The following is a 27,511-nucleotide window of genomic DNA, read 5'->3' on the forward strand; positions in this document are numbered from 1 at the left end:
ATCTTTCCACAAACTTCCCAGTCTTACACTGTGCATCCCAGTGTTCTTGGAATGTGTTGCAGGCATCAAATTTGGAAGCATATATTTACAACCCCAATTCTAAAAAAGTTGGGATGCTGTGTAAAATGGAAATAAGTGTAAATAAAAACAGAATCCAAATCTCAAGGCCCATATTTTATTCACAATAGAACATAGAACACATATCAGATGTTAAAAGTGAGATATTTTACCGTTTCATTAACTTGTTTAGAAGTTGATGGCAGCAACACATCTCAAAAAAGTTGGGACAGGGCCGTGTCTACCATTGTGTAGCATCCCCTCTTCTTTTAACAACAGTCTGTAAACGTCTGGGAAGTGAGGAGACCAGTTGCTGGAGTTTTGGGAGAGGAATGTTGTCCCATTCTTGTCTGATGTAGGATTCTAGCTGCTCAGCAGTCCTGAGTCTTCTTTGCCAGATTTTTTGTTTCATAATGCGCCAAATGTTTCCTATTAGTGAAAGGTCTGGACTGCAGGCAGGCTAGTTCAGCACCTGGACTCTTCTTCTGCGAAGCCATGCTGTTGTGATGGATGCAGAATGTGGCTTGACATTGTTTTGCTGAAATATGAATGGCCTTCCCTGAAAGAGACGCTGTCTGGATGGCAGCATTTGTTGCCAAAACATATATATATCATTCAGTATTAATGGTGCCTTCACAGATGTGCAAAACACCTATGCCATGTGTACTAATGCTCCCCCAAACCATCAAATTTTCTTGATGCGTTGTTGCCATCAAGTTCTAAATGAGTTGTTTTTCATGAATTTGTAAAATGTCTCACTTTCAACATCTGATATGTGTTCTATGTTCTATTGTGAATAAAATATGGGTCTATGAGATTTGCAAATCATTGCATTCTGTTTTTATTTACATTTATTTACATTTAACGCAGCGTCCCAACTTTTTTGAAATTGGGCTTGTACAAGAAATCACTGAAGTATTTATATTTAATAAAATATTTTATTTCTTCTTTGCACTATTTTCATTGAAGTGCTGTAAAAGTTTGCAAATCACTGCTTTGTTTATATTTGTATTTTACCTGCTGTCCCAACTGTTTTGGAATTGGGTTTGTATCACAGCAGTGGTAAAACGCTGTGTGGTGAGCTGGAGTGCAGCCAGAACTTTCACAGAGGAGAACAAAGTGTCATTTTCTGTTTCAGGATTTTAATCCTTTTTTCCAACCAAACCTTAACATTAAAATAAGAGTTTTATCATTGCAGAGATTAAATACAACAACTATAAAGATTATATATTTTTAAAAATGCATTAAAATTGCAGACAAGTATTTTTCAGTTCCCAGAAATCATTAGGCTGAAGGCCTAGAAGACCCCGAGGTTTCCCCACAGGTAAATTAGCACTTCAGTCTCTGAATAAAGAACAGAACGTAATAAGTGTGGTGGTTAGGAAAAATGTGTTAATGTGTTAATTCCAGATATCAGCAAAAATAAAAAAGTACTTCTAATTTGGTTTCACTGATGTTTCACTTAAGCTAGATAAAAGATCAAAGCAATGTTTTCTTTCATGAACACACAACTTTATTATAAATATAATTTAACTGCATTAAAAAAAGGATCAAAAGTTAGTTTACAATAAATTAATACAATACAAGAATGAGAATATTAAAACATATGACCACACTGCATTGTGTCACCATTATATTATGAATATTTTAGTTTGGTTAGTCATAAGGAAAAGATAAAGGACCAAAAGATAAAACTAAACAAGCAGATTAGAATACATTAAGCATCAAAACCCATGACAACGGGAAAAATATAATAATACCAAAACAAAACCAAAGAAAATAAAAAATGATTCAAATCCACCACACAGTATGAAAATAATTACACTATTTTTCCCTCATTATTTTACACTGAAATATCTAAAATATATTTAATGTTTATATTAACACAAAGGAGCTTTAAATGGAAAATGGACTGGCCTTTTATATCGTAGAGGAAAGGCACAAAATTTTGCTAAGGGATGAAGGACCATTAAAAGAGACAGGAGCATATCGTCAATATGGTTTATGGTTTTTTAATGCATGAGAGATTTTTTTTTTCTTCTAATTATTCCTATTAAAATAATTCTGACAGTCTAAATGTATTCAGGTCCTTTTCTGTCTTCACTCCTTAAAACCCAAACCAGGAGTTCCTGTAGAAGCAAATCTTGTCTTAATTTAGGGATCATATCTTATCTAAGAGAGTCTTATCTCTAGTATGGAGATCCTAAACTACTCAATCACATTCGTTACGTCTGTTAGCGACTGAAGATACACACACAGCCGAAACAACACCTAATCAAAACTGTTTAAAAGCTGCTTTATTTATTTTTTAAGTTTTCTACGTTTTTTTACACTGCTACTGATGTAAAAAATAACAAAACAAAACTAAAGTGTGATAAACTGTAAATTAATAATACTGTGACAGCGCCCTCTGCTGTGACATCTCAACTCTGCAGTTTCAGTTTCCATTTCTCAAAGCTTTAGCCTTTAGAACATTATTCCTCCAAATAAACAGCCACACATTCAACTCTCCTCATTATTCAGCACCGTCACTGCAGTATTTTATTTGATGACTTTTTATGAACATTAACTAAGAAGGATAAAGTTAGGACAGTATTTAGGAAATTCTGTCTATTTAAGATACTTGTGTAACAGTCTTTTCTTATCAGTCTCTAATCATTGCAACTATAATACACAAACTTGATATTCAGCACTCAAGATGCTCCAGCTTCCATCACTGCTTATGTTCTGTTCTCTTCATCAGGTTTAGCTGTGAAAAACACAATGATGAACATTTCACTTCAGTCTTTCTTCAGATTTTATATAGTAGTAAAAAAACCACTACTGACACTTTGAATAAACACACAGAGAGACTGAGTTCTTACCTCGAGCTCTGTAGCATTTGACCCCCAGCACGATGGACACCAGCAAATATGGAGGCACTGCCATTAAAGTACTGAGCAGACTGAGCACTGAGACTGGAGCTCCTGAACTGGACAAACCTGATACACACACAGTATAATCACTGTAATGTAGAATAGAAATGACTGTTGAGTGCATTTTAATGAAAATAAGTGTTATGATTTTTAGAGATTTTCTGTTGAAAACCGCAGACCTCTGACTGAGAGCCAGCTCTTTGGTGACTCTCCTTTCTCTGGGTGTTTACAGTGGTAGAGACCTTCATCTGACTTTGAGACAGTACGGATGATCATCTCTCCTGTAGTCTGGGTCTGGAGCAGTGATCCATCTTTATAGAAATCAGCTGTGAGGTTTGAGGGCTTTGTGGAGCGAAATAAACAGCGGAGAGTCAGAGAATCTCCCTCAGACACAGGATGGACAGGACTGTCCAGAATCACATCACCATCTGTAGGAGAGAGTAAATGAACTAGACTGAAGTAAAACCTTCTTAGGTTTACATTTTAACTAGAAATTGTACTTTAGAGTAGAAGGTCAGTTTTTTAGTTAGAGGCTGGTAATTAACTAAGAATCAAAAGGAAACACAAAATATGTTTTATTAAAGAAGCAGTAAAAAAATGATGCAACATAACCAATGAGGTATTTTATAATGGAGCTCATTAATAAGTGCATTTCAAATAGACCCATTACTCAGGTATTGATTGTGCGCATAATTATTTTTAGAATTTTTTATTAAATAATGACTTTCTTAGACTGAAAATTGCTTTACAAAGTTTCAAGTCAAAAAACACTGATTAGTTTGTTCTGTGAGTTTGGCATTCTTGAGTAAAAAGATGTTTTCAGTCTGGAAAGCTAAAGCTAAGCTAGTGGACTAGCAGTGATACTTAATGATGTATAATTCACAAATAAAAATCCTCCTAATTCATTTTAGTTATTGCTCAATAAAGTAGTAATGAGCAGCCAGTAACCAGCTACTGGCTTGTTAAGACTTAATAAAGGCATTATACGGGCATTAAAACCTTCTACACTGAAGTGTTTTCTAGTATGAAAGTATTTAATTTTTAGTAATTAATTCAGTAATTAAATAGCTTTAAAAAATTCAGTAGCCCTCTGTATTGAACCCCTATACTGCTAAGAATAATGGAGACTCACTGTGCACTGTGATGTTGAGAGGATCACTTCCTCCTCCAGATTCAGACTGACACCAGTAAACTCCAGTGAGGGATGTGTAGAGGGAGCTGATGTTGCATGTAGATCCTGTAACTGATGAACAATCTGACACCTCCCCACTGTGTGTGTATCGTCTCACTCTCCATCCAGTAGAGTCACTCTGTCCCTCACAGCTCAGTGAGAGAGAGCCAGCACTAAAGTGTTGAGTTCTGCTGGGACTGATGATCAGAGAGGCTGGAGGAGATGAACCTGAACATGCACACAAGATACACATGTAGCATGTTGATCAATACTAATGCTAAACAAATATACTGTTCACTGAAATAATGGTTTTGATGAATACAGCATATATATACTAATTCACTTTTGTATTTCCTCACCAGTGATCCATAGTGTCTGTGCAGTGCTGTACTGTGTCTGATAGGCTGGTTCTCCTCTCTCTGCTCTGCACACATAAACTCCTGTGTGATTTAGAGCAGCAGGACTGAGAGTGTAGGAGCCTCCAGCTCCTCTTCTGCTGTCTGACAGGAGCTCTACATGATACAGAATGTTGCCATGAATGTCTGTTATTTGTTGTAAGCCTTGTCTGTAGAGAACAGCTCTGTACCAGCTGAATGTCCAGCCTGTAGAGGAGCCTGTAACCTCACAGCTTAGAGTCACTGAGTCTCCTTCAGTCAGCCAGCTCTGTGGAGACACACTCAATACTGCCAGAGCTACATCTGACAGAGAGAACATGGAGAATATAATAGACTAAATCAAGTTTATACACAGTGATAAGATCATTACATACAGTATAATTAATGAGAATATTAAAACAAATCCACAGACTCACCAGACACAGTCAGTGTAACAGCATCACTGATCTCTGAGCTCTGAGAGTCATGTTTTCTTTCTCCTCTGCAGGTGTATTTACCACCGTTAGACTCTGTAACAGAGCTGATTGTGAACTCCTGTGTTCTTCTGTTTGGGGACAAACGGTCATCTTTATACCAGCTGTAAGTCCACTCAGTGTCTCCTCCTGCCTGTATGTCACATCTCAGAGTGACCGGCTCTCCTTTAAACACCTGTTTATCAGGCTTTATGGACGCCACAGTTTTAGTGCTGTCTGTAACAAAATAATAGTTTCCAACACTGTTATTAAAATTTCAACGTTCTGAGATTAAACTAGTTATTTTGCTCGTCATTTGATGCACAGTACTGTGCAAAGGTCACCCTTTGTCTGAAGCAAAACTGGAGCTCAGTGCTGTTTATCTGATGGTGACAATTGGTGGTCTAGCAGATTATGCATGGTGGTTCCACTTGCTCTCAGTCTTTTAATATTTTTTTTGAAATCCAACTTTGGAAACTCCTGTTTTTTAATTATTTATTTTCCTTTGACTGCCCCCTTTCTTATGAAAGTGTGTTAGATTATATCTAATCTTCATGTCTTTGTGAAACAAGAATCTTCATCTTCCATTTGTTGGGGTTTGTGAAGCTGAAACTTAGTCAGGAAGCCTGTCTCTGTTGAACTTGCTGTGTGAGACAAGCCCTTGGACTTGGGAAGGAAAACAAGGGCAGACACAGATGGAGGCAGAGCAAAAACAGGGGAACATGTTACAGCATCAAATTATTTAAAAAACTAAAATTCTTATTTTCTGGTAATCTTTCAGCAAAGTTCAGTGACTTTTGTCTGTAAAACATCTTCAGATTTTTGATTATGTCACTGTGAACCAGCAGTCAGGAAAAATAATTTCAGCTAATAATATCATGTTTCACCTCCCCTTTCACCACTTACACTGGTGAGTGAAGCTCTCAGATAGAGAGATCCTCCCTGATACTGTGTTTATCTTGGAAATACATCATATGGAAGTAAAATGCACGATGATTTCATGGCCACACCTGGCAGATTCGGTTCTGATGAGATTTCTCTGTTAGTGTAATTTGTTAGAGAACACTGCTGTTCAAACCCTGGTGCAGGTCCTTTGAGGAGGGTTTGGTTAGATCAGAGAACAACATGGTTAAGAATGTTTGTTGGGTATTATTGTAGTTATTTTCACCAAATGTATGTCATAATTCTTTTCCCAATCAGTGACCTTTGTTTACATTTTATGGATTGATATGAAATATGCTTAGTGAACACTAAGCCAACCAGAACTATAAAGTGGAACAATATATATGTTTCTGCTTTGGTCTGGACTAAACTACTACATATAAAGATCCTCAGATTTATGATGGCTTTAAAGTGCCAGTGATTGTGAAATAGATTGTTTAATTCTATTGACGCTGTTAACATTCAGAGCTATATAGTATCACTCACGAAAATCTCTTACTCACCACTAACGTTTACCCAGAGTGCAGCACTGTGGTGTGTGTAGTAGACTGGGTTTCCTCTGCCAGCTCTGCACCAGTACTGACCTCCATCAGAGAGACTAACTGAGCTGATGGTGTAGACGTTGGTGATGGGCTCCTTCTCAGAGTTCTGTGTGTGTTTGGACCAGTAAAACGTCCATCCAGCAGACTGATGGAGGTTACAGTACAGAGTCACTGTGTTTCCTGTCAGTGCAGCTCCTTCATGGTTTGAGGTGATTGTAGGTCTGACTTTTACTGTTGATGAAGAACAAAGTTCAGTTGAGAGAATTTAGACAATCAGCTTTATGTTATTTAGAAACGTAACTTTCACATTGGTTTAATGTTTAAGGAAACGGATAGTAGAGTTACTCACTATGAGCCATAAAAGAATAAAACATCTCCAACAAGACTGAGATCTTTCTAATGTAGTAAATACATCATTATTAATTTCTAAATACATTATTATTACTTTACAAAGGAACCAGATTGGAGTAGATCAAAAGAAAAACTCTACTATTGCCTGTATAATTGACACACTGACACAAATCTCAGTCAATCACTATTATCTCTAAATGTTCATTATTCCATCAAATGAAAGGTGCACTTTAACAAAGTTATTCAGATCAAACCTACATTCAAAATGTTCTCTTCATTTGAATTATGGAGTTTTTCAAATCTGATTTTGTTAATGACACAGATCATTTTTAATGTTTGCAGTGGAGCATTCATTTTAAAAGAACTGAGCACTGTACTGTACATCATCAGATAATTCTGTTTTGGCTTGTCTATCGCCTTTGTGTTTGTCTTTAACTGTGTGAGAGGCTTTTTAACTTTAACTGTCAAATAAAATAAAAATAATTTCTGATTGTGTAAAAATTAATTAGTAATTTAGTATTAGTACTACCAGAGGAAAATATCACAGTAAAAAAAATGGATAAATTGCTGTTGTTGCAAATGATTTTAATGATAGAAAAGGTTTTATACAGGTATCATCCATCTATCCATCCATCCATCCATCTTCTGCAAACCAAAGCCTACTGTGTTTGTAACACACTGCTGTCACTTTGCGTGCTGTATATTTTGATCATTGTGCATGTTTACGGTGTTCTTCTTGAAGTAAATCACATCACATTATGAGGTGTTGTCACCCTGTACTGGGCTGGCATGCTCAGTTACTGAGTTGCTTTTGCACTGTCTTTGTGTTGTTCTATGGACAGAGAGGTTTTTAAAAACAATGTTGATGAAGAGAGTATTATTTTGAAAATGGAGAAAAAAACTATGTCTGTAAAAATATACATGTGGAATAATCAGTCCTAACAATGAACTTCTGATGTTTCTTTGAAAAACTCTCAGTAAGAATAGAACGTGTAATAAAGGCGAAAAGGGGGCTCAGTAACGACTGAATTTCAGAATATATTTTGTTGTTGAGGCTTCTGTGTAATTTTCTGTTAAATACGTATTTGCTGCTTTTTTCCCTACACAAAAAAATGAATAGCTTCTAGGCCTACTTTATGGTAATTTTGACTGAAAATTTTATAAAAAAGTGTTTTGCGCCAGACTGTACATGAAGTCATGGTGTCATCTCTGAGAGAAATTTGCTGATATATAGTACTGGATGATGTTTTTACAGTTGTAATGCACTTTAAACTCTTAATGATAGAAGAAGTGAGAAAGATGCCACACTCACCTGATACAGTCAGTGTAACAGCTTCACTGGTGTGTGTGTATATTCGGCCTGTTGACTGTGTTCCCTTACAGGTATAAACACCTGCATGAGACTGATCAACATTAGAGATTTCATATTTCTTCCTTTGAGCATCTCTGAGAAGATTATTATTCTTATACCATTCATAATTCCAGTAATCTCCACTTTCTATTTCACATGTCAGAGTGACTCTCTCTCTGATGAACACATGATCAGCTGGCTGGACTTTCACTGTAGCTTTTGGTCTCTCTGTTCAAAGATGACAAATACTTTTTAAACTTATACACTCTCTCTGAACATGCATGACAGTATTCAACAACATTCACTCTCTATTAGTTTACAGAGACAATTTTATTCCAGATGTGTTTTCAAGTTGATCACTCCTGCTCTTCTTCATCTTCTAACGTTTAACTGTAAAAGCTACACTAGGTGAGTATTGTGGATTTGGTGACCTCTTTGGTGGAAATATGTAATTGCATGCAACATGCAGAACAATATTTTGTCACATTAATTGTGCAATGAAACCCCTGAGTGAATGAATCTGATGACTGTGAGCTCATTGAAAGAGAATTCAAGGAGAACTCAGTCAGAACTTGGTGAAGGACGTGTCTTCTGAGGATGTGAGTGAATGATCTACTATTGTCATTATTCTTCATTAGTATAATGTTATTTTTGCATTACAGACCTAAATAACAAGGAGGACTTTCTTTTTTGACCCTGAGTGACGTTAATACATAATGACGCATGACGTGGTTTGAAAAAAACCCTGTAAAAAACTTTCTGATCCCCTCTGGCTTTTAAACTATTTTAGACTTTACTGGGTGACTCACTGCAGTACAGAAACACTGCATTTTAGTCTTTTTTCTTTCTGCTACTTCTTCCAATTTTAACAAAAAATTTGACAGATTTCAGCTTTCTGGTGGAAATAATGTAAGAAAGACGCCACACTCACCTGATACAGTCAGTGTAACAGCTTCACTGGTGTGTGTGTATATTCGGCCTGTTGACTGTGTTCCCTTACAGGTATAAACACCTGCATGAGACTGATCAACATTAGAGATTTCATATTTCTTCCTTTGAGCATCTCTGAGAAGATTATTATTCTTATACCATTCATAATTCCAGGAATCTCCACTTTCTATTTCACATGTCAGAGTGACTCTCTCTCTGATGAACACATGATCAGCTGGCTGGACTTTCACTGTAGCTTTTGGTCTCTCTGTTCAAAGAAGATAAATACTTTTAAAACTTATTCACTCTCTATTAGTTTACAGAGAGAGTTTTATTCCAGCTGTGTTTTCAAGTTGATCACCACTACTCTTGTATTTTCTAGCTGTGGACAAACTCTAACAAGTATTGTACACAAAACCAACTATTCCCATCAGCTGATGTTGCCAGTGTTTATGAGATGAGCTACATGAGCTCAAAGAATCTTCTGAGATAAATCTCAGAGATAAATTTCAGATACATTTTAGATAAATGCTGATCATCAACTATAACTTCTTAAGTTTATACAGTTAGGTGACATTTTCATAGCAGTAATGCACACCTGCACCTTTAACTGTTAGAGATACACTATGTAAGTTTGGGGATTTGGAGATCTCTTTGGTGAAAATGTGTAATTGCATGCAATGCGCAGAATGATAGCTGATAATGATGATTGTGCTATAAACCCCCTAAGTAAATGAATCTGATGACTCAGTCAGAACTTGGTGAAGGACGTGTCTTCTGAGGATGTGAGTGAATGATCTACTATTGTCATTATTCTTCATTAGTATAATGTTATTTTTGCATTACAGACCTAAATAACAAGGAGGACTTTCTTTTTTGACCCTGAGTGAAGTTACTACTTAAAGATGTGTGACATGGTCCGAAAAACCCTGTAAAAATCGTTCCAACCCCTCTAGCTTTGAAACTATTTTAAGTTTCACTGGGTGATTCACTGCAGCACAGGACACCATATTTTAGTGTTTTTTTCATCCTGCTACTTCTTCAATAGAAAAACTACACAGTGCAGTTTCTAGTGATAGAAATAAAGTCACCACACTCACCTGATACAGTCAGTGTAACAGCTTCACTGGTGTGTGTGTATATTCGGCCTGTTGACTGTGTTCCCTTACAGGTATAAACACCTGCATGAGACTGATCAACATTAGAGATTTCATATTTCTTCCTTTGAGCATCTCTGAGAAGATTATTATTCTTATACCATTCATAATTCCAGTAATCTCCACTTTCTATTTCACATGTCAGAGTGACTCTCTCTCTGATGAACACATGATCAGCTGGCTGGACTTTCACTGTAGCTTTTGGTCTCTCTGTTCAAAGAAGATAAATACTTTTAAAACTGATCAACTCTTTCTGAACATGCATGACAGTATTCATCAACATTCATTCTCTGTAAGTTTAAAGAGAGAAATTTATTCTAGATTTGTTTTGAGGTCGATCACTGCTACTACTCTTCTGCATCTTCCACTTACTTGTTGTGGACAAACTCTAACAAACTTTTCACAAAAGCCAACTATTCCCATCAGCTGTCGTTGCCAGTGTCTATGAGATGAGCTACATGAACTCATACAGTGGGCTGGATGTACTGAGCTTTTTACGCCAGATTCTGATGCATTCTGAAAGCTTGTTATATATGAAACTGCCAATTAAGCCCAAACGCAGAATGTGGGTCTCATTCATGCATATGTGTTTGAGGGAAAGTCACGCAAAATCTAGTAGTTGTGCAAGAAAAAGGTGGAGATGTTGGAACTACAGCTGATTACATATCCCACTTAATTTACTAAGGTTTGCTAAAAATTTTCTCCACCTTTTAAAACCAGACATAGATTTGTGTTAAAGTCTCAAAAGACATGTGGCTAAGAGCAGATGTAGGATGTAACATCAGTTGTGTTTCAGCACTCCTGAGTAGATGAATCTGATGATTCCAAGCACATTGAACGAGTATTCAAAGAGAACTCAGTCAAAACATGGTGTAGGTCTGCTGTGGAAGTAAATGCTTGATCTACTGTTGTCTGTCTCTTCATCAGTATAATGTTCATTTTATAATTAAGACCTAAACATTTAGCTGGTCTTTCTTTTTGAGCCTATGCATATGACATTAATACTTAAAGACGTAGTGGTCCAAAAAACCCTGCCAAATCTATTCCGGCTGCTCTACTTTGAAATTATTTCAGGCTGTATTGGTGACTCACAGCAGCACATGGACACCATATTTTAGTGTATTTTTTATCCTACTACTTCAATAGAAACCTTACACAGTGCAGTTTTAATGATAGAAATAAAGTCACCACACTCACCTGATACAGTCAGTGTAACAGCTTCACTGGTGTGTGTGTATAGTCGGCCTGTTGACTGTGTTCCCTTACAGGTATAAACACCTGCATGAGACTGATCAACATTAGAGATTTCATATTTCTTCCTTTGAGCATCTCTGAGAAGATTATGATTCTTATACCATTCATAATTCCAGGAATCTCCACTTTCTATTTCACATGTCAGAGTGACTCTCTCTCTGATGAACACATGATCAGCTGGCTGGACTTTCACTGTAGCTTTTGGTTTTTCTGTTCAAAGAAAATAAACATTTAACTTTTAAAACTGATCAACTCTTTCTGAACATGCAAAACATTTACTTTCTATTAATTTACAAATCAAATTTTATTCAGGATGTGTTTTTATATTGATCACTATTACTCTTCTAAACTCTAACAAACATTTCATATGAAAGCAAACTATTGCCATCAGCTGATGTTTCCAGTGTTTATGACAAGAGCTACATTAACTCACTGAATGTTGTAAGAAAAATTTTGAAGAGAATTTTGATTATAATGATCTATTATATCTTAAATTTGTACAGTTAGATGATATTTTCATAGCAGTAATGCATATCTGCACATTTAACTGATAAAGCTACACTATGTCATTTTGGGGGATTTGGAGACCTCTTTGGTGAAAATGTGTAATTGCAGGGAACATGCAGAACAGTATTTTGTATCATTAGTTGTTCTATGAACCCCCTGAGTGAATGAATCTGATGACTGTGAGCTCATTGAAAGAGCATTCAAGGAGAACTCAGTCAGAACTTGGTGAAGGACATGTCTTCTGAGGATGTGAGTGAATGATCTACTATTGTCATCATATCTTCATTAGTATAATGTTATTTTTGCATTATAAACCTAAATATCAAGCAGGACATTCTTTTTGAAACTGAGTGACGTTAATACATAATGACGCATGACGTGGTTTGAAAAAAAACCCCTGTAAAAAACTTTCTGATCCCCTCTGGCTTTTAAAGTATTTTAGACTTTACTGGGTGACTCACTGCAGTACAGAAACACTGCATTTTAGTCTTTTCTCTTTCTGTTACTTCCTAAAATTTTCATTAAAAATCTTAGCGTTCAGCGTTTCTAGTGGAAATAATGTAAGAAAGATGTCACACTCACCTGATACAGTCAGTGTAACAGCTTCACTGGTGTGTGTGTATATTCGGCCTGTTGACTGTGTTCCCTTACAGGTATAAACACCTGCATGAGACTGATCAACATTAGAGATTTCATATTTCTTCCTTTGAGCATCTCTGAGAAGATTATGATTCTTATACCATTCATAATTCCAGGAATCTCCACTTTCTATTTCACATGTCAGAGTGACTCTCTCTCTGATGAACACATGATCAGCTGGCTGGACTTTCACTGTAGCTTTTGGTCTCTCTGTTAAAAAATGTTAAATATAATGTGTATATGAAGAGTTTCTTTCCAAATCACTGTATATCTGTAACCATGTTGGATGTAATAAATTTTGAAAAAGAATAACAGCTGATTTCAATGGAATCTTTTGGTCTCTCTGTTCAAAGAAGATGAATACTTTTAAAGCTTATACACTCTCTCTGAACATGCATGACAGTATTCAACAACATTCACTCTCTGTTAGTTTACAGAGAGAATGTTATTCTAGATGTGTTTCTAAGTCAGTCACTATATCTCTTCTGCATCTTCCAATTTCTGGCTTTAGACAAATTCTAACAAACCCTTATAAATGTATTATGTCCGAAACTGACAGCCAAGTCTAAACACAGTTTCTGAGCTGTGCTAGGTGCTGATCCAGGGGTGGGGACACAGGGACACTGGCCCAAGAAAAAAATCTGATTGACCCCTTTATTGCCCCCTTCCAGTCACTCATCACCACCAACACGTAATTTATTAACATACAAATTTGTCGCTTTTTAATGACGTTCACTTTTTTGAGTGGTGAATATGTCACTATTGTGAATCTTGTAGACCTGTGGTTCTCATCCCTGATTCTGGAGAACCCCCTGCCCTGCACATGTTGCTGTTTTCGCTGCTCCCAACGCTCCTGATCCAACTAAGCAGTTATTTAGCAAGTCCTTCCTCATGTGAAGTGGGTGTTTTTGAGCAGGCAGGTGGTTCTCCACAAACACAGCTGAAGTTACCGGAACTTAGTGCATTAATGGGCTGATAAATAGAATCATAGAGGAGCAGAAAATCCTTGTTGGTTGGTTTAATTTTCACATATAGAAAACCATATGAAGGGTGTCCAATGTCTAATCCTGGTCCTGGAGATCTACCATCCTTGAGGGTTTAGCTCCAGCTCCTGTCTGACACATAGTTCTGAATATTAAAGCCAGGTGTGTTAGACCTGAACTCTCAAGGGTGGTAGATCTCCACGACACCCCTGATCTACAGCAATTATTGTTTCATTGTGTTTATTCTCTGAATGCACCACAATGCTTAATTTCCATTTAAATCAATAAACTTTCTCTGGAGAACCAAACCTCTGGATCCAGCACAAGGGGTTGTTTTCTGAACTTTTTCTGAGCATTTTTCACTGCTTATGATTCTGCATGTTTGTATGTGGTAGTTATCAAATTATTAGCCTTGTGATTAGATATTTTATCATGGGAGCTGCTGAACATAAACACACAGAATACTATATGACTATAATGTGATTAATATATGGATCATTTATGAAGTTTAAAACTCATTTTGGACTTTTAACTGACTCATACTTTAGACTAATTTCCTTTGATTTGAGTGACCCTATAGCTTAATTATGTTTATTTTATTCAAATGCATGATGGCATGAGACATTCAATCTTATTTCCTGCTCTAAAATGTAGGGGTGTGGCTAAAATAAGGCTCCGCCTATGAACTAAAACTGTGTTTCTGTAGTGACATGACATGTGGAGCACCACTTTTTATTATAATTTTTTTTAATTAAAACTTTATCTTATAATGAATCTCAGTCCTCCACCTTCACTTTAAAATAAATAAAATGAATCAAAAACATCAATTACATTACAAGTACCTTATAAATGATGATTTTGTATGTATTTAGCTTATTATTACTTTCTCAATGAATGTATTTGGTTTAAATAGATCATAAATATTCCATGTAAATATCTAGGGTCTGAATACTATTTTCATCTTCTTCTTCTTCTTCTTCTTATTATTATTATTATTATTATTATTATTATTATCAGTAGTAGTAGTGTTTTACTGTAGAGCTGTGTTTTGAGCTATGTCAGTAGAATGGTCCATGTATACATGTATTAAGAGATATGATGAGATAATTATGGAAGTTTTAGAATTTTAAATCATTTATTTTCCCCTTAAATGAAAGCTGTAACCACATTATGGCCGCACCTAAAAAGAAATCCAAGAATCACCACTGGGCCGAGCACGTAGACCGTGAACTCAGACAGACATACATTTTGTATTAAAGCCTAAAGACGTGTTGCTGAGTGCAGATACAGATGGAGGCACGAGATTGAAAGTATAATTACAACATAATAATATTAATTAAACACTCAGGATCAGGAGCTTCTGTCACTAAAGAGATTTTTTAAGATTTCACCTCACAAATCAGAAGTATGATGTTTGTTTGATGGAACAGAAGAGGGAATCAGCAACAGGAAGTGGGGGTGCTGAAGGGACTGCAGCATGGCCTGATTTCAGGCTTGCAATTGCTAAAAAAGAAAAAGAATAATAAAGTGTTCTGAACTGTAGAATAATTTAGAGATATTTAGAGATGCTTGTTTTAGAGCGGAGTTTGTATTTTTATATTTCTAAAATCTGCAGTAGTTGTGTGCTGTTTAAGTGAACACTATATTACAGTGAGCTGAAAACTGCTGACCGCTTTGGAGGCGCGTCCTCAAACACATGCAAGTTATTTTCAGTTCAGAGCCCCAAAGCAACGTAGTAATTTGATCAAGCGCTGTATCTCCCACTCTGTGTGTGTTCAGTGTTAAATCTCAGTGTGTGACTGTGGACACAATCATTACCGCATCACATATCGGCAATATGATTGGTCGCTGCTCAGCTCATTTGCATAACCCTAGTCCAGAATAAGAGAGCTTATATTGTCATTTCTCATCTCATTATATATGTATATACATAATAGGGGTGGAGGGAAAAATCGATTCTTAGACGCATCGCAATGCGGACGTGGATGATTCTGAATCGATTCACAAATGTCAAAAAACAATTTTCTAAATTTTAATTTATAACGTAATGTTGACAGAACGAAAAGGCGGAACTTGGAAGTGCGAAAGTCGGTGACGGTACAGTCTGTGGAGGCACATAAAAACACAACTGGATGAGTGAGAAATCCGACCGGCTCCCTCTGCGTTAAAGCCAGGTTACGTCAGGAGTCACAACCCAAATGTTAAGAAGAGCCATTTTGTCCTTTCAGCAAAAATCAAACCACCTTGGGAGCCACAACATTTAATGTCCAGTATGTCTCAGTATGTGTTAATGTCCTAATATAGGCTAAACAATATAAACGAAAATACATACTTACTTTGCTCTGCTTTAAGCTTTAGCTATAGCCGCTTTCCTCCCCTTTCCAACAGGAAACTTTTCCTCAAAAGTAGAACAGTTTATTGTAAAATGTCTCTCAGTGTTTGACTGTTTTATGAGGCTGAAGTCGCTTCTCATTCTCCAGCTTTCTGTTCGAATTGTCCCGTTTCCACCTTAAATTCTGACTGAGGCACCGAATGTAAATGCGGCACCTTTTAAGGTGGACCGGGAGAATTCTAAAGAGAAGCTTCTTCGCAACTTTTTAGTGTTTGACAGTCTATCGTTGCAGGTTTAACGTACCAGGAAACCAACTGCAATGCTTATAAATGTGAATAAGTCCATTCATCTCCAAATGTTCATCTTAAATCTCTCTTTGCCTTGCCGTTGGCTACTAGCTAAGCGAGACAGCGTTGCTAGGTGACCTGCAGTCTGCACGCCAGGGGAAAAGATAGCTGAATAAGAGCCACACTATATGCAAGTTGTGTCACACTAAACTAAAATATTTTGGAAATGACAAACATGAGGAACCATATTACACATTTCCACTCGTTTTCCTACCGGTTGTACTTGCTGCCAACCAGAGGACCATCGAGCAAGTGATGTCAAAGCTTCCACACAACTCAGAGGCGAATTACAAATTCTATCGCAACTTTTATTACCAAGGATTTGCATCTGTTCTCAGTCGTTGAGAACCAGGGCTCTCGCACTATGTTGGACACTTTGGAGCCAAGATACAGGGTCTCGTCTCATTTTACTGACACAGCGGCCAAACCTTCCCCACCAACCTGCGTCTCATGTGCTCCAAACAAGAGCAGTGAATGAGGGCCTTCCAGTTCACTTGCCAAATCACTTCCATTTGTTTTATTAATGAGATATTGGAAGTAAATTTGTTATGGATCATTACAAATACTGTGCTTTGAAAGTACCAAGTCCTCACACAGTGAAAAGAAGAAATCCTGTGTAGAAAAAAGATGCATCAAGATGCATCAATAATCTTTTTATAATCGCATCTCTGCCCTCTGAATCATAATCGAATCGAATCGTGATGTGCCTAAAGATTCCCACCCCTAATATATATATATATATATATATATATATATATATATATATAATTTTACATGCTCTGTTTCATGTTAATTACCACAAAAGGGGGGTTTTTATCGGAAATCATTCGTCATGTCACATATGCTGCTTAGAGTTTCAGCACCCCAACTTAAAACACCTTCCTGTGTCCCTGGAAGCAGCTCGAGACTCATGGAGCGCTGCTACCTTCTAATTTAGGTTCTTTGGTAAAATGTTTAAAAAATGTCTCATTATTAATGTTTATATAAGCAATGTAAACTGTTTTCAGCTCCACCTTTTCTGAACAATGTAAACAGCTAAAAGAGTGCAAATGTCACATCTTCCCCAACTGCAGCTGATAAAACACAATACATTAATAAAATACATAAAAATATGTTCATCAAAATGGACGGGATTAGAGAAAATAGTGTCAGACACTCACAAACTGATCATTTATATGACATCTGTAGTGCGTTTTCATTAAATGTCTGCTTCTAAGAATGGAAATATAACATGTAGTCTGTGTGTTCAGCCATGTAGCTCACTAAGGCTCTGGTGGCTCATGTCATAGATTTACATAGAAAACACTTTTTGCTAAATTTTACAGCTAAACTCCAAATAACTGGGCTATGATGACACTTTAGCTTAAAACAAAAACCAGTAATAATATGTATTATTGTTATTATTATTATTATTATTGTTATTATTGTTGTTGTTGTTTTTGTTGTTGTATCATCAAAATTCTACCACATCAAAAGTTTTTTTAAGATATGCTGTTCAAACATTAACTTTAGCTGCATTGTGGGCTTACATTGCAATCTTACCAAGGCAGATTCTGTACTGTTTCTGCGCTTCTACATATTTCTGGCTCTGTGTGTTTCAGAGAGAAAATCTGCTGATTCTCCTCTGTTATTTCAGCAGAATGATATTTAGTAGTAAATAATCTCTGAACTTTTAACTTTTAATAATAGAAATGAAGTGAGAATGATGCCACACTCACCTGATACAGTCAGTGTAACAGCTTCACTGGTGTGTGTGTATAGTTGGCCTGTTGACTGTGTTCCCTTACAGGTATAAACACCTGCATGAGACTGATCAACATTAGAGATTTCATATTTCTTCCTTTGAGCATCTCTGAGAAGATTATTATTCTTATACCATTCATAATTCCAGTCATCTCCACTTTCTATTTCACATGTCAGAGTGACTCTCTCTCTGATGAACACATGATCAGCTGGCTGGACTTTCACTGTAGCTTTTGATCTCTCTGTTCAAAGATCATAAACACTTTTGAATATCTACTCTCTAAAAAAATCATGAAATTGTTCAAAAGCATCCTGCAATAATGTGGTATAAGTGATCATTTAAAGTGTATAATTCAGTTTTTCTAAACTGTAAAAAGAAAACAGAAACATGACATACCTCTCACTGTAATCTTGACTGTATCACTGTTTAACGTAGTGTGTAAGTCTTTCATCGCTGTACACTGGTACTCCGCTTCTCCTGGATCAGACTCTGTAACACTGATTGTTTTCAGATGCTCTAAATGACTGGTAACTGTGTCTCCAGTATAGACTGAGCTCTGAGACTCCACTCTCAGTTTAGGTCGTGCTGTTGGTGTGAAATGATGAAGTGAGCAGAGCTGCTTTTCTCAATATAAGTAGTTTAATCATCTTAAACATAATGAGTCTAATGAGTTTAATGTGTCTGTGTTCTATGAATGTTTCTGTGCAGACAGATTGGACTTTAATGTATCATGTATGTTACAGTGAAATACATCTATCATCTACATTATTAACTGGGCATTTAAAAGTTAGAATTAATTTATGAATATGCTGATCTCTCATTTACAATGAATGTGTTATCATTTATGATTTTACTGAATTGGGCTGGCTGTCAAAGTCATTTATTAAAGGAATGGAATTATATGCTAATGTAAATAAATACAAATAAAATAATGCAGTAAATGTTCATGTAATGATTCACCTTCAGTTTGTCCACAGTGGATGAGCACAATCAGCACTAAAGTAGAAGAGAAACAGAGAACATGATGCATTAATGTGAAATATTCGCTACACTGTAAAATTGTTGAGTGAAGTGAAATGGTTTAATGATCCATCAGTCTCTGTTCAACCCGGCTAGAAGGTGAAGGAGAGGAAGAAGAACTGTGCACTCTTAAGGCTGAGACAGCTTAGGTTTCATACATGTTTACTGTCTTTATTTCCCTCCAATCTCTAATCTGTACACAACAAATTAGAAGAAATACTTCTGCTCAACCAAACCAAGAAGGACTTTTCAAACACATCTGCCCTCTGCTTCACAGAGACCTTCCTATCTGATCTGACCCAGGACAGCGCGCTGCTCCTCCCGGCTTCCAGACGCGGAGCTCAGTGGTAAAACCAGAGGAGGAATCGACTGCTACGTCAACAAGCGCTGGTGTAAATTTGTCATGGTGCTGTTAAAATCATTCCCTCCCCATCTAGAGTCACTTTACATTAACTGTAAACCATTCAGCTCTCCCAGAGAGTTTACATTTTACAAGGAAAGTTTACAAGAAAACATTTGGGATGATTTTTATTACATCACTTCGGAGGGAAAAGGAGGCAGAATTCAGGAGTGGAGGCAGAATTCTCTACAAAGAGGTCAAATATAAGCTGAGAAAAAGATTAAAGCAGCAAAGAAGAAATAATGAGAAAAGCTGAAAAGCCACATTGCTGCTAAATATCCAGCTTCTGTCTAGAAGGGACTTCAAGAGACCACTAACTACAGGATGAGAAAGACTCCCCTTCTCTTGAACAACCGCCAACTTACCAATGACCTGAATGGCTGCTGCAGATTTAAATGCACAAATGACAATCATCAGACTTTCTCTGCCAGTCCCCCACCCTCCTCCCCACCTTGGCTCTCTTATCTCTGCCCCAAGCTTATCTCACCATTAAAGAGCAGGACGTTAACAGGCTTTTCAGCAGACACAAAGTAAGAAAAGCTCCAGGACCAGATGGAGTCTCTCCATCCGTCCTAAAGCACTGCTGTGACCAACTAGTGTCAATTTTCACCAACATCAACAAATCACTGGAACTCTGCTCTGTTCCCATGCGTTTCAAAACATTTACCATTATTCCAGCCCCCCACCCCCCCACCCCCCAAAAAATAAATAAACAACCAAACTAAATCACTACAGGCCAGTAGTCTTGACCTCAGCTGATCTCCTAGTGCAGCAGCAATCAACAGCTGCTCAACACGTAAAAGACTGTGGTGGACTTCAGGCACAACACCCCCCACCCCCCTCAATATCCGTGGCTCTATGGTTTTCAATGTGGAGCCACTCAAATTCCTGGGCACTACCATTTCCAGGGACTGGGAGAGGAACACAGTCTCCATAGCCAAGAAAACACAGTAGAGATTGATCTTCTGAGACAACTGAAGAAATTCAACCTGCCTGATGATCCAGTTCTACACAACGAACATCGAGTCCATCTTCACATCAACCATGACAATCTGGTTTGGTTCCTCCACCTCACAAGAATGAGCCAAGAACTTGGAGAAGAACTCCAATGCATAATCAGAACAGCGGAGAGGATCACTGGGTGCTAACGCTTCAGGACATCTACAACAGAAGATTGACGAAGTGCACCGGCAAAATTATAGCTGACCCCTTCCATCCTGGACATCACCTCTTCCAGCCACTTCCCTCTTGTAGAAAATTCAAGGCTATCAAATCCAGGACAACCAGACATGCTAACAGATTTTTCCCTGGAGCTGTAGCTCATTAACCACAGTGGACACCTCACAAGCAAACCTCCTTACTGTATTACAGTAACTCCTCTGTAACATTTTCCTTTCGGACCATGGTACAGAGTTCTGCCTCATTCATATTATTCTGTAATATTCTGTATCTAATAGTTTTTATAGTATCATATATGTCATAAGACCTTCAAATGTATAGGTTTTCTCTTCTGCATATGTGCAGATATTCACACTTCTCTTTAGCTTTAACAAGTCTCTGTTTGCTAGTCTGGTCTGTTTAGTGTGGTACATGTCAAACATGTGTGCACTCATCAAGACAAATTCCTTGTATCTGTGAAATAAAGTGATTGATTCTGATTCTGTTTCTGATTCTGTTTCTAAGTAATTGTGACTGATGGGACTGAAGGTAAATCTGCAGAGTTTTCATAAATTCTGCCACTCAAGGTGACCTAAATTTTCCCATTGAAAAATAGTTAGGACTTTAGAAAAGGGGGGTTGGTTGTTGTGGGCTTGAGATTAGGGGAACCAGCCTTGTGACCGGAAGGTTGCCAGCTCGATCCCCTGAGCCGACTGTACGTGACCGAAGTGAACATGGTGCCTCAGTGCTGAGGAGACCAGCTACCCCTTATAAACTCTACAACTATTTCGTTAACATGGCAACCATCACTTAATGTACAGTGGGGTCCAAAAGTCTGAGACTAGTGAAAATGCTTCTATTATGTGTTTCTTTTTATTTTACTGCAAAGTTTTTCAGTAAAATTTTATTATTAGCATTACATTTTGAGGGAAAAGTAGAATCTTTGAGATTTTGGCATGAATTTCAGATTTTCTTACTATTTAATAAGTCCTTCTTTTGCTTTAATGGCAAAGTGCACTTGAGCTGGCATGAGCTCCACAAGTTTGTGCAAAAGCATCTGATGAGTAGATCAGACTCACCCAAGAGTTGTCTGAACACAAGCTTGAATGAAAGGATTAAGACTGAAAATAGGAAAAAAGGCCTTTTTGTGCAAAGCACTTAACACGATGTCACAAATTTATTTAAATCGTGCCCTACAAGTAGTGTTGAATCTTGACTATTCTTTCTTATTTCTCATTTCACTTGTCATAACTGGTCTTTGTTATCAATTTTTCAAAATTCCAGGTTTAAATGGAAAAAAATCCTACATCTTCATTGTGGTCTCAGACGTTTGGACTCTACTGTAGGTCATTCTGAATAGGCCTAAACTAGTACTAGTACATGGAGGAAACAATCTGTCATCCATTATAAGAGTGAATATACAGTTATAAATGGGGAAAGCAGTACAGCCCTGTTTGTATATACCAAATCAAGACCACTAGAGATGTGTCCGATGAGTCAAGACTAAGACCTATACACACAGAGACTGAATCAAGACCAAGATTTTGTAGAAGTCGAGTCCAAGTCAAGACTGAGACTAGATAAAAAAAGAAAGTGAAATTTCTCTCTCTCAACAAAATATAAACCAAACAACACACATTCATTTTTAAAATTAAATTAAAACATTATGATCTGCCATCATAGGATCAATTAGATTCTCAACCAGCAGTAAACAGATTTATTAAAACGTGGAGCAGGGGAGCTTAAATTCAAATAACCTGGGGTGACTAGCCAGGTGGTCTTCTCCAAGAGGGGCTGGAAAAATGTAGGGAAATAGTATTGTATTGAGGATTGAGTTTCTAATAACCATTTTAGCATTGACATTAATTAAATAAACTTATATGAAACAGTAGAATTGCATGGGATTTTCATCATGAAAACATTAGTGTTTCTGCTGAACACAATGAATTTATTGTGAGTGAAGTGCTGGAAATGGAGAACAATTCTGAGTCCTCAGTGGATTTGTTTGATATTTCTGTTCATTTCTATATTCTGACAAACTGTATCTACTGCTGTGTGATGAATGAATCAGACTCATGACAGACCCATGGGCTGCTACTGTGAGACCCCTGACATAGATATAGGATGTTTTATTCTCTTTGAAGGTTTTGCTGATATTCAATAATGATGGATAAAATGTTTATTTTCTAATCACCTCAGATGGAGCAATCACACTCGACTGGCCTCGAGAACAATTTCTGAGTTAAAAAGATTTCACCTTACATCTTATTCACAATGAACTACAAACAATTTAAAATTTTTCCTCTTTCTTCTTTTTATTTTTAGATTCTGTAAAAAGTCTTAATCTGGTCTTGGTCTTGACTCAGTGCGTGCAGGTCTCAGTCTTGACTACTGAAATGTCCAAAAGGTTGTAGGTATTAACTGGAAAAGTGTGTGGTACAAACTCCAAAATGCCGTGTAATTATTTTTGTTAAAGATTTCTAGGTTTTTATATGACGTAAAGAGATTAATAAAGTAGAAAGAGTTTTACATACAGTGGTGCTTGAATGTTTGTGAACCCTTTAGAATTTTCTATATTTCTGCATAAATTTGACCTAAAACTTCATCAGATTTTCACATAAGTTCTAAAAGAAGATGAAGAGAACCCAGATAAACAAATAAGACAAAATTATTAGACTTCATCATTTATTTATTTGGGAAAATGATCCAGTATTACATATCTGTTAGAGTGGCAAAGGTATGTGAACCTTTGCTTTCAGTATCTGGTGTGACTCTCTTGTGCAGCAATAACTGCAACTAAATGTTTCTGGTAACTGTTGATTAGTCCTGCACAGTGGAATTTTAGCCCGTTCCTCTGTACAAAACAGCTTCAACTCTGTGGGTGTCCTCCCATCAACTGCTTGCTTCAGGTCTTTCAACAACATTTCTATAGAACTAAGGTCAGGACTTTTGCCATTCCAAAACAATAACTTTATTCCTCTTTAGCCCTTCTTTGGTAAAACGACTTGTCTGCTTAGGGTCGTTGTCTTGCTGCATGACCCACATTCTCTTGAGTTTCAGCTCACAGACAGATGTCCTGACATTCTCCTTCAGAATTTGCTGTTATAATTTCGAGTTCATGTTTCATCAATGAAAGCAAGCCCTCCTGGCCCAGATGCAGCAAAACAGGCCGAAACCATGACCTACCACCTACTACCACCACCGTGTTTCACAGATGAGTTTTTTATGCTGGAATGCAGTGTTTTGCTTTCTCCACACATAACACTTCTCATTTAAACCAAAAAGATCTATTTTGGCGTCATCCATCCACAAAACATTGTTCCATTAGCTTTCTGGCTTGTCCTTGTGATTTTAGCAAACTGCAGACAGGCAACAGTGTTCTTTTTGGAGAGCAGTGACTTTCTTCTTGCGACCCTGCCATACACACCATTGTTGTTCAGTGTTCTTCTGATGGTGGATTAGCCACTGTGACATAGGCCTTTAGATGCTTATATGTAACCTTGGGTTCCCTTGTGACCTTGCAGACTATTACACGCCTCGCTCTTGGTGTGATCTTTGTATTTTGTGCATCATTTTACACTATATAACTTACTTTGAACCTTTGACATTACAGTGAAATTTAAAATTAGTTTGAGTTTGATACCCACTTGTCCTTTATTCGCTTAATATCTTCATAGTTAGAACCTGTTAGAGAGCTCAGTGTAATTCAGTTAGACTGTCTTGGTACTTAACATTATTTTACCCAAAAACATTACACAGCACTTCAGAGATTTTACTTCACACTTTAGCTCAGTTTACTCAGTTAACATCTAGAACTTGTTTGGCATTTCAATGTAATTTACTTACTCAGTTTTGGAACTGAGTAAGCCATGTTACCCAAAATATTCATCTAGTACTTGTGTAAAGGAATCGCAGACATAAGTCTAAGGTTTAATCATATTCTATTTTAAATGTACATGCATAGAAGCTGCTCTGCCTGCTGCAAATGGCCACCACATATATACTGTATACTAGACAATATGTATAACCCATATGGATTCCATGACATACATTCTGATCCCTAAAGGGAATGTAGATTCTTGAGCTCCAAAAACTCAACAGAGGTTCTATTCTTCAAAACTTTCTCACTTGTATCTCACAAATACCTGGTTAATAGTTAGATAGAAAGAAAGCAATACCAATATAAAAATAAACCTTTTGAAGCTGATGATTCTTCTATATTTCATGGACAGTCCTCTATTTACCTTCAACAAGAAACTATTACCCAGTGAAGAATGGAGCTCAAAGAGTACAAAGACAGTAAAAGACCTCTTTGAAGATGGTAAACTGTCAGCTTTACACACTTTTAAGGACAGATTTAAAATAAATTCCTCTGATTCTTATTTATATTTCCATCCTGGAATCTAATATGGAACAGTATAAAATCTACTCTAGTATGAAGCTCAGATCTACTCAAATGAAACTATTACACACAAAACACTAAACTCCACAAACATGACATGCTTATGGATTTAATGTTGAACATGTCCTTTAAATGCATGGATTTTTTTTTACTGGAATGAGTGTCCTGTTCTTTTAACCCAGAATGTAAATTACACTATGAAATGTGGAACAAAGCTGTACATAACAATTACAGTAAAAATACTGTATGAAATAATACAATTTGAAATATAAATAAGCAACAGCAATATAAAGAGAATCTTTACTCACAGATCATCAGAGAGAGCAGACTGAGCTCCATACTGCCCCAGTAATGACTGACTGAACAAACACCTCCTCTTTACTCATAGACCAAGCACATGAGAGAGAGAGAAAGAGAGAGAGTTCCTGTGTTCTGCATAAATGTTTTTGTGTTCAGCCGGAATCCTACAAACCCAAGTCCAAAAAAGTTGATATATAAAATACAAATAAAACAGAAGGCTGTGGATTTTAAACCTACTTTGACGTGTATTTGAATGAAAACAGTTCAAAGAGAAGTGCATGTAATGTATTGCACTATTCTACTTTATCAACTTCATTGTTTTTTTAAACATACACTCATTCTGAAATTGATACCTGCAATGCAGTCCAAAATGGGACAGGAGCAATTTAAGACTAGGAACATTGTGAAATGTTCAAAAACATCTTAAACAGGTGATGCAAATGTGTGAGTATAAAAGGAGCGTTCAGGAAAAGCCAAATTCCATAATTGAATGCCTATGACATTTGACCCCTCAGACAGCACTCCAATAGAAACTGGCATACTTCTGAGATGGAGATCACCTCATGGGCTCGGAAATACTGTGACAAACTGTTTTTAATAAGTACCATCTGTCGCTGCAAACAGAAATGCAGGTTTAGACTGTACTGTATACAGAATAAGTCCACAAAGACGCTGACTTCTCTGGGCTGAAGCTCATCTGAAATGCACTGATGCACAGTGGACTGACAAGTCAAACTTGTGGTCTGACAAGTTAAACTTTTAGATTATTCATGGAAATAATGAATGTTGTGTTCTCTGAGTCAAAGAAGAAAAGGACAATTGTTATCAGCATAAAGTTCAACACCAGCATCTGTCATGGTTGGGGGGCGGTATTAGTGGGTAAGTGGCACATCTGTGAAGAAATGAAGTGTAATTGAGTGCAGAAAGGTGTGAAGTAAATAACACCTGAAGATACGAGTCTTCAGAGCACAGAGGAAAGAACTGAGCGTGAGAACTGACTGCAGTGCAGAGTCCAGGGGAAAGTTCAGTCCACCTCTCTGGGGCAAAGACACCAAAGCAGAGAGTCCCAGCATTACAGGTCTGCTTAGATTGTCTAGAAATAAATATGACTTTACAGCTTTAAAAGTGTGTGACATAATTAGGTTTTAGTTCTTATTTGGTTGATGTTGTCATTACTGCAGTTTTATTAGAATAGAAATCAGACCACAAACACGTCTCTAACTCCTCTCTATTCTCAGGCCTCTGAGACTAAAATGTGGCTGGGAAAGTGCACAAACAATTTACTCACGACTTTAAATATATATGATCAGTGAGACTCTCCCACAGTTTTCTATCTTTGTGTGTGAGGTTTTCTGTCCTCTGCTAAATAATAACTAATTAACTAATTATGTAATGTTATAAATGATAAATGCCGCAAACGTGGAGTGCTGAAGTTCTGACTTCACTTCTTTACTTCATGTTTTCTAGGTCAATTCAAATTCGCCTACATGTAGCATAAAACAGCACTTTGACAAGATAATAGTTTACAAACACAACGACAAACACAAAAACAGCCTTTCACAGTCTAATTACAGTCTAATTTTTTTTTTCATTTGATTAGTATCTGTTTACATGATTAGCTAATTATTCACAGATGACTGATGACTGGAGTCTATCCCATAATGATCTGATCCTTGTTAAAGTCAATCAGGTATTCACGTCTGCCTGTTTCTCTCATATCCAAAGCATCGACTAAGAGAACTGACTGATTGATAACCGTCTAATATGTCCAAGACCTTGATGTGACGTGATGTTCTTACAAGATAATCATTTGCCCCTCGTGTTTTAAGAAGATCAAACAATAGGCTACAGCTTGTTATCGACCTCAGCTGTTTTGGTGATTTTAATAGTTTAACTGAGACTCTGCTTCACACCGGTGGAGAAACACTGCAGTGTCACACAGCAGATTGGACAGCAGCTGTAGCACCCTCGTTTAACCCCTGTGTGGTGTTTGGGTTTGTGGGAAGCATTTTCAACATTTACCGAAAGAAAAAAATTTGTGATTTATGAGTATTTCAACATCAGATTCCTTGGCCTTTGCTCATTTTCTGTGAAGAACATATGAAATAACACATTTTCAGTGACTTCACACTGTAAAACCCCTACACATTTATATTACACGT

At 37.0% G+C, this 27,511-nt stretch overlaps 1 protein-coding gene across 1 annotated transcript; it reads right to left on the reverse strand.

Annotated features, from left to right (window-relative positions):
• Nucleotides 1–2,104: 2,104 nt before the first annotated feature.
• On the reverse strand, nt 2,105–6,833 carry LOC118814073 (sialoadhesin-like). The gene is made up of 7 exons (XM_036579735.1): nt 6,824–6,833; nt 6,517–6,705; nt 5,036–5,227; nt 4,503–4,841; nt 4,105–4,371; nt 3,152–3,400; nt 2,105–3,038 (listed from the first exon to the last, which is right to left on the reverse strand). Exons 1-7 carry the CDS (start codon nt 6,831–6,833, stop codon nt 2,878–2,880), a joined length of 1,407 nt encoding a protein of 468 aa, XP_036435628.1. The 3' UTR covers nt 2,105–2,877.
• Nucleotides 6,834–27,511: the final 20,678 nt, after the last annotated feature.

Source organism: Colossoma macropomum, unplaced genomic scaffold (genome assembly GCF_904425465.1).
Source record: "Colossoma macropomum unplaced genomic scaffold, Colossoma_macropomum, whole genome shotgun sequence".
Lineage (NCBI taxonomy): Eukaryota > Metazoa > Chordata > Actinopteri > Characiformes > Serrasalmidae > Colossoma > Colossoma macropomum.

Excerpts from the sequence above, each read along its gene's own strand:
- LOC118814073 (XM_036579735.1), bottom strand. Across the intron at positions 3,401-4,104 it reads TCTCAACATCACAGTGCACA|ATGGTGATGTGATTCTGGAC; the intron begins GTGAGTCTCCAT and ends TCTCTCCTACAG. Across the intron at positions 3,039-3,151 it reads GAGCTGGCTCTCAGTCAGAG|GTTTGTCCAGTTCAGGAGCT; the intron begins GTCTGCGGTTTT and ends TGTGTGTATCAG.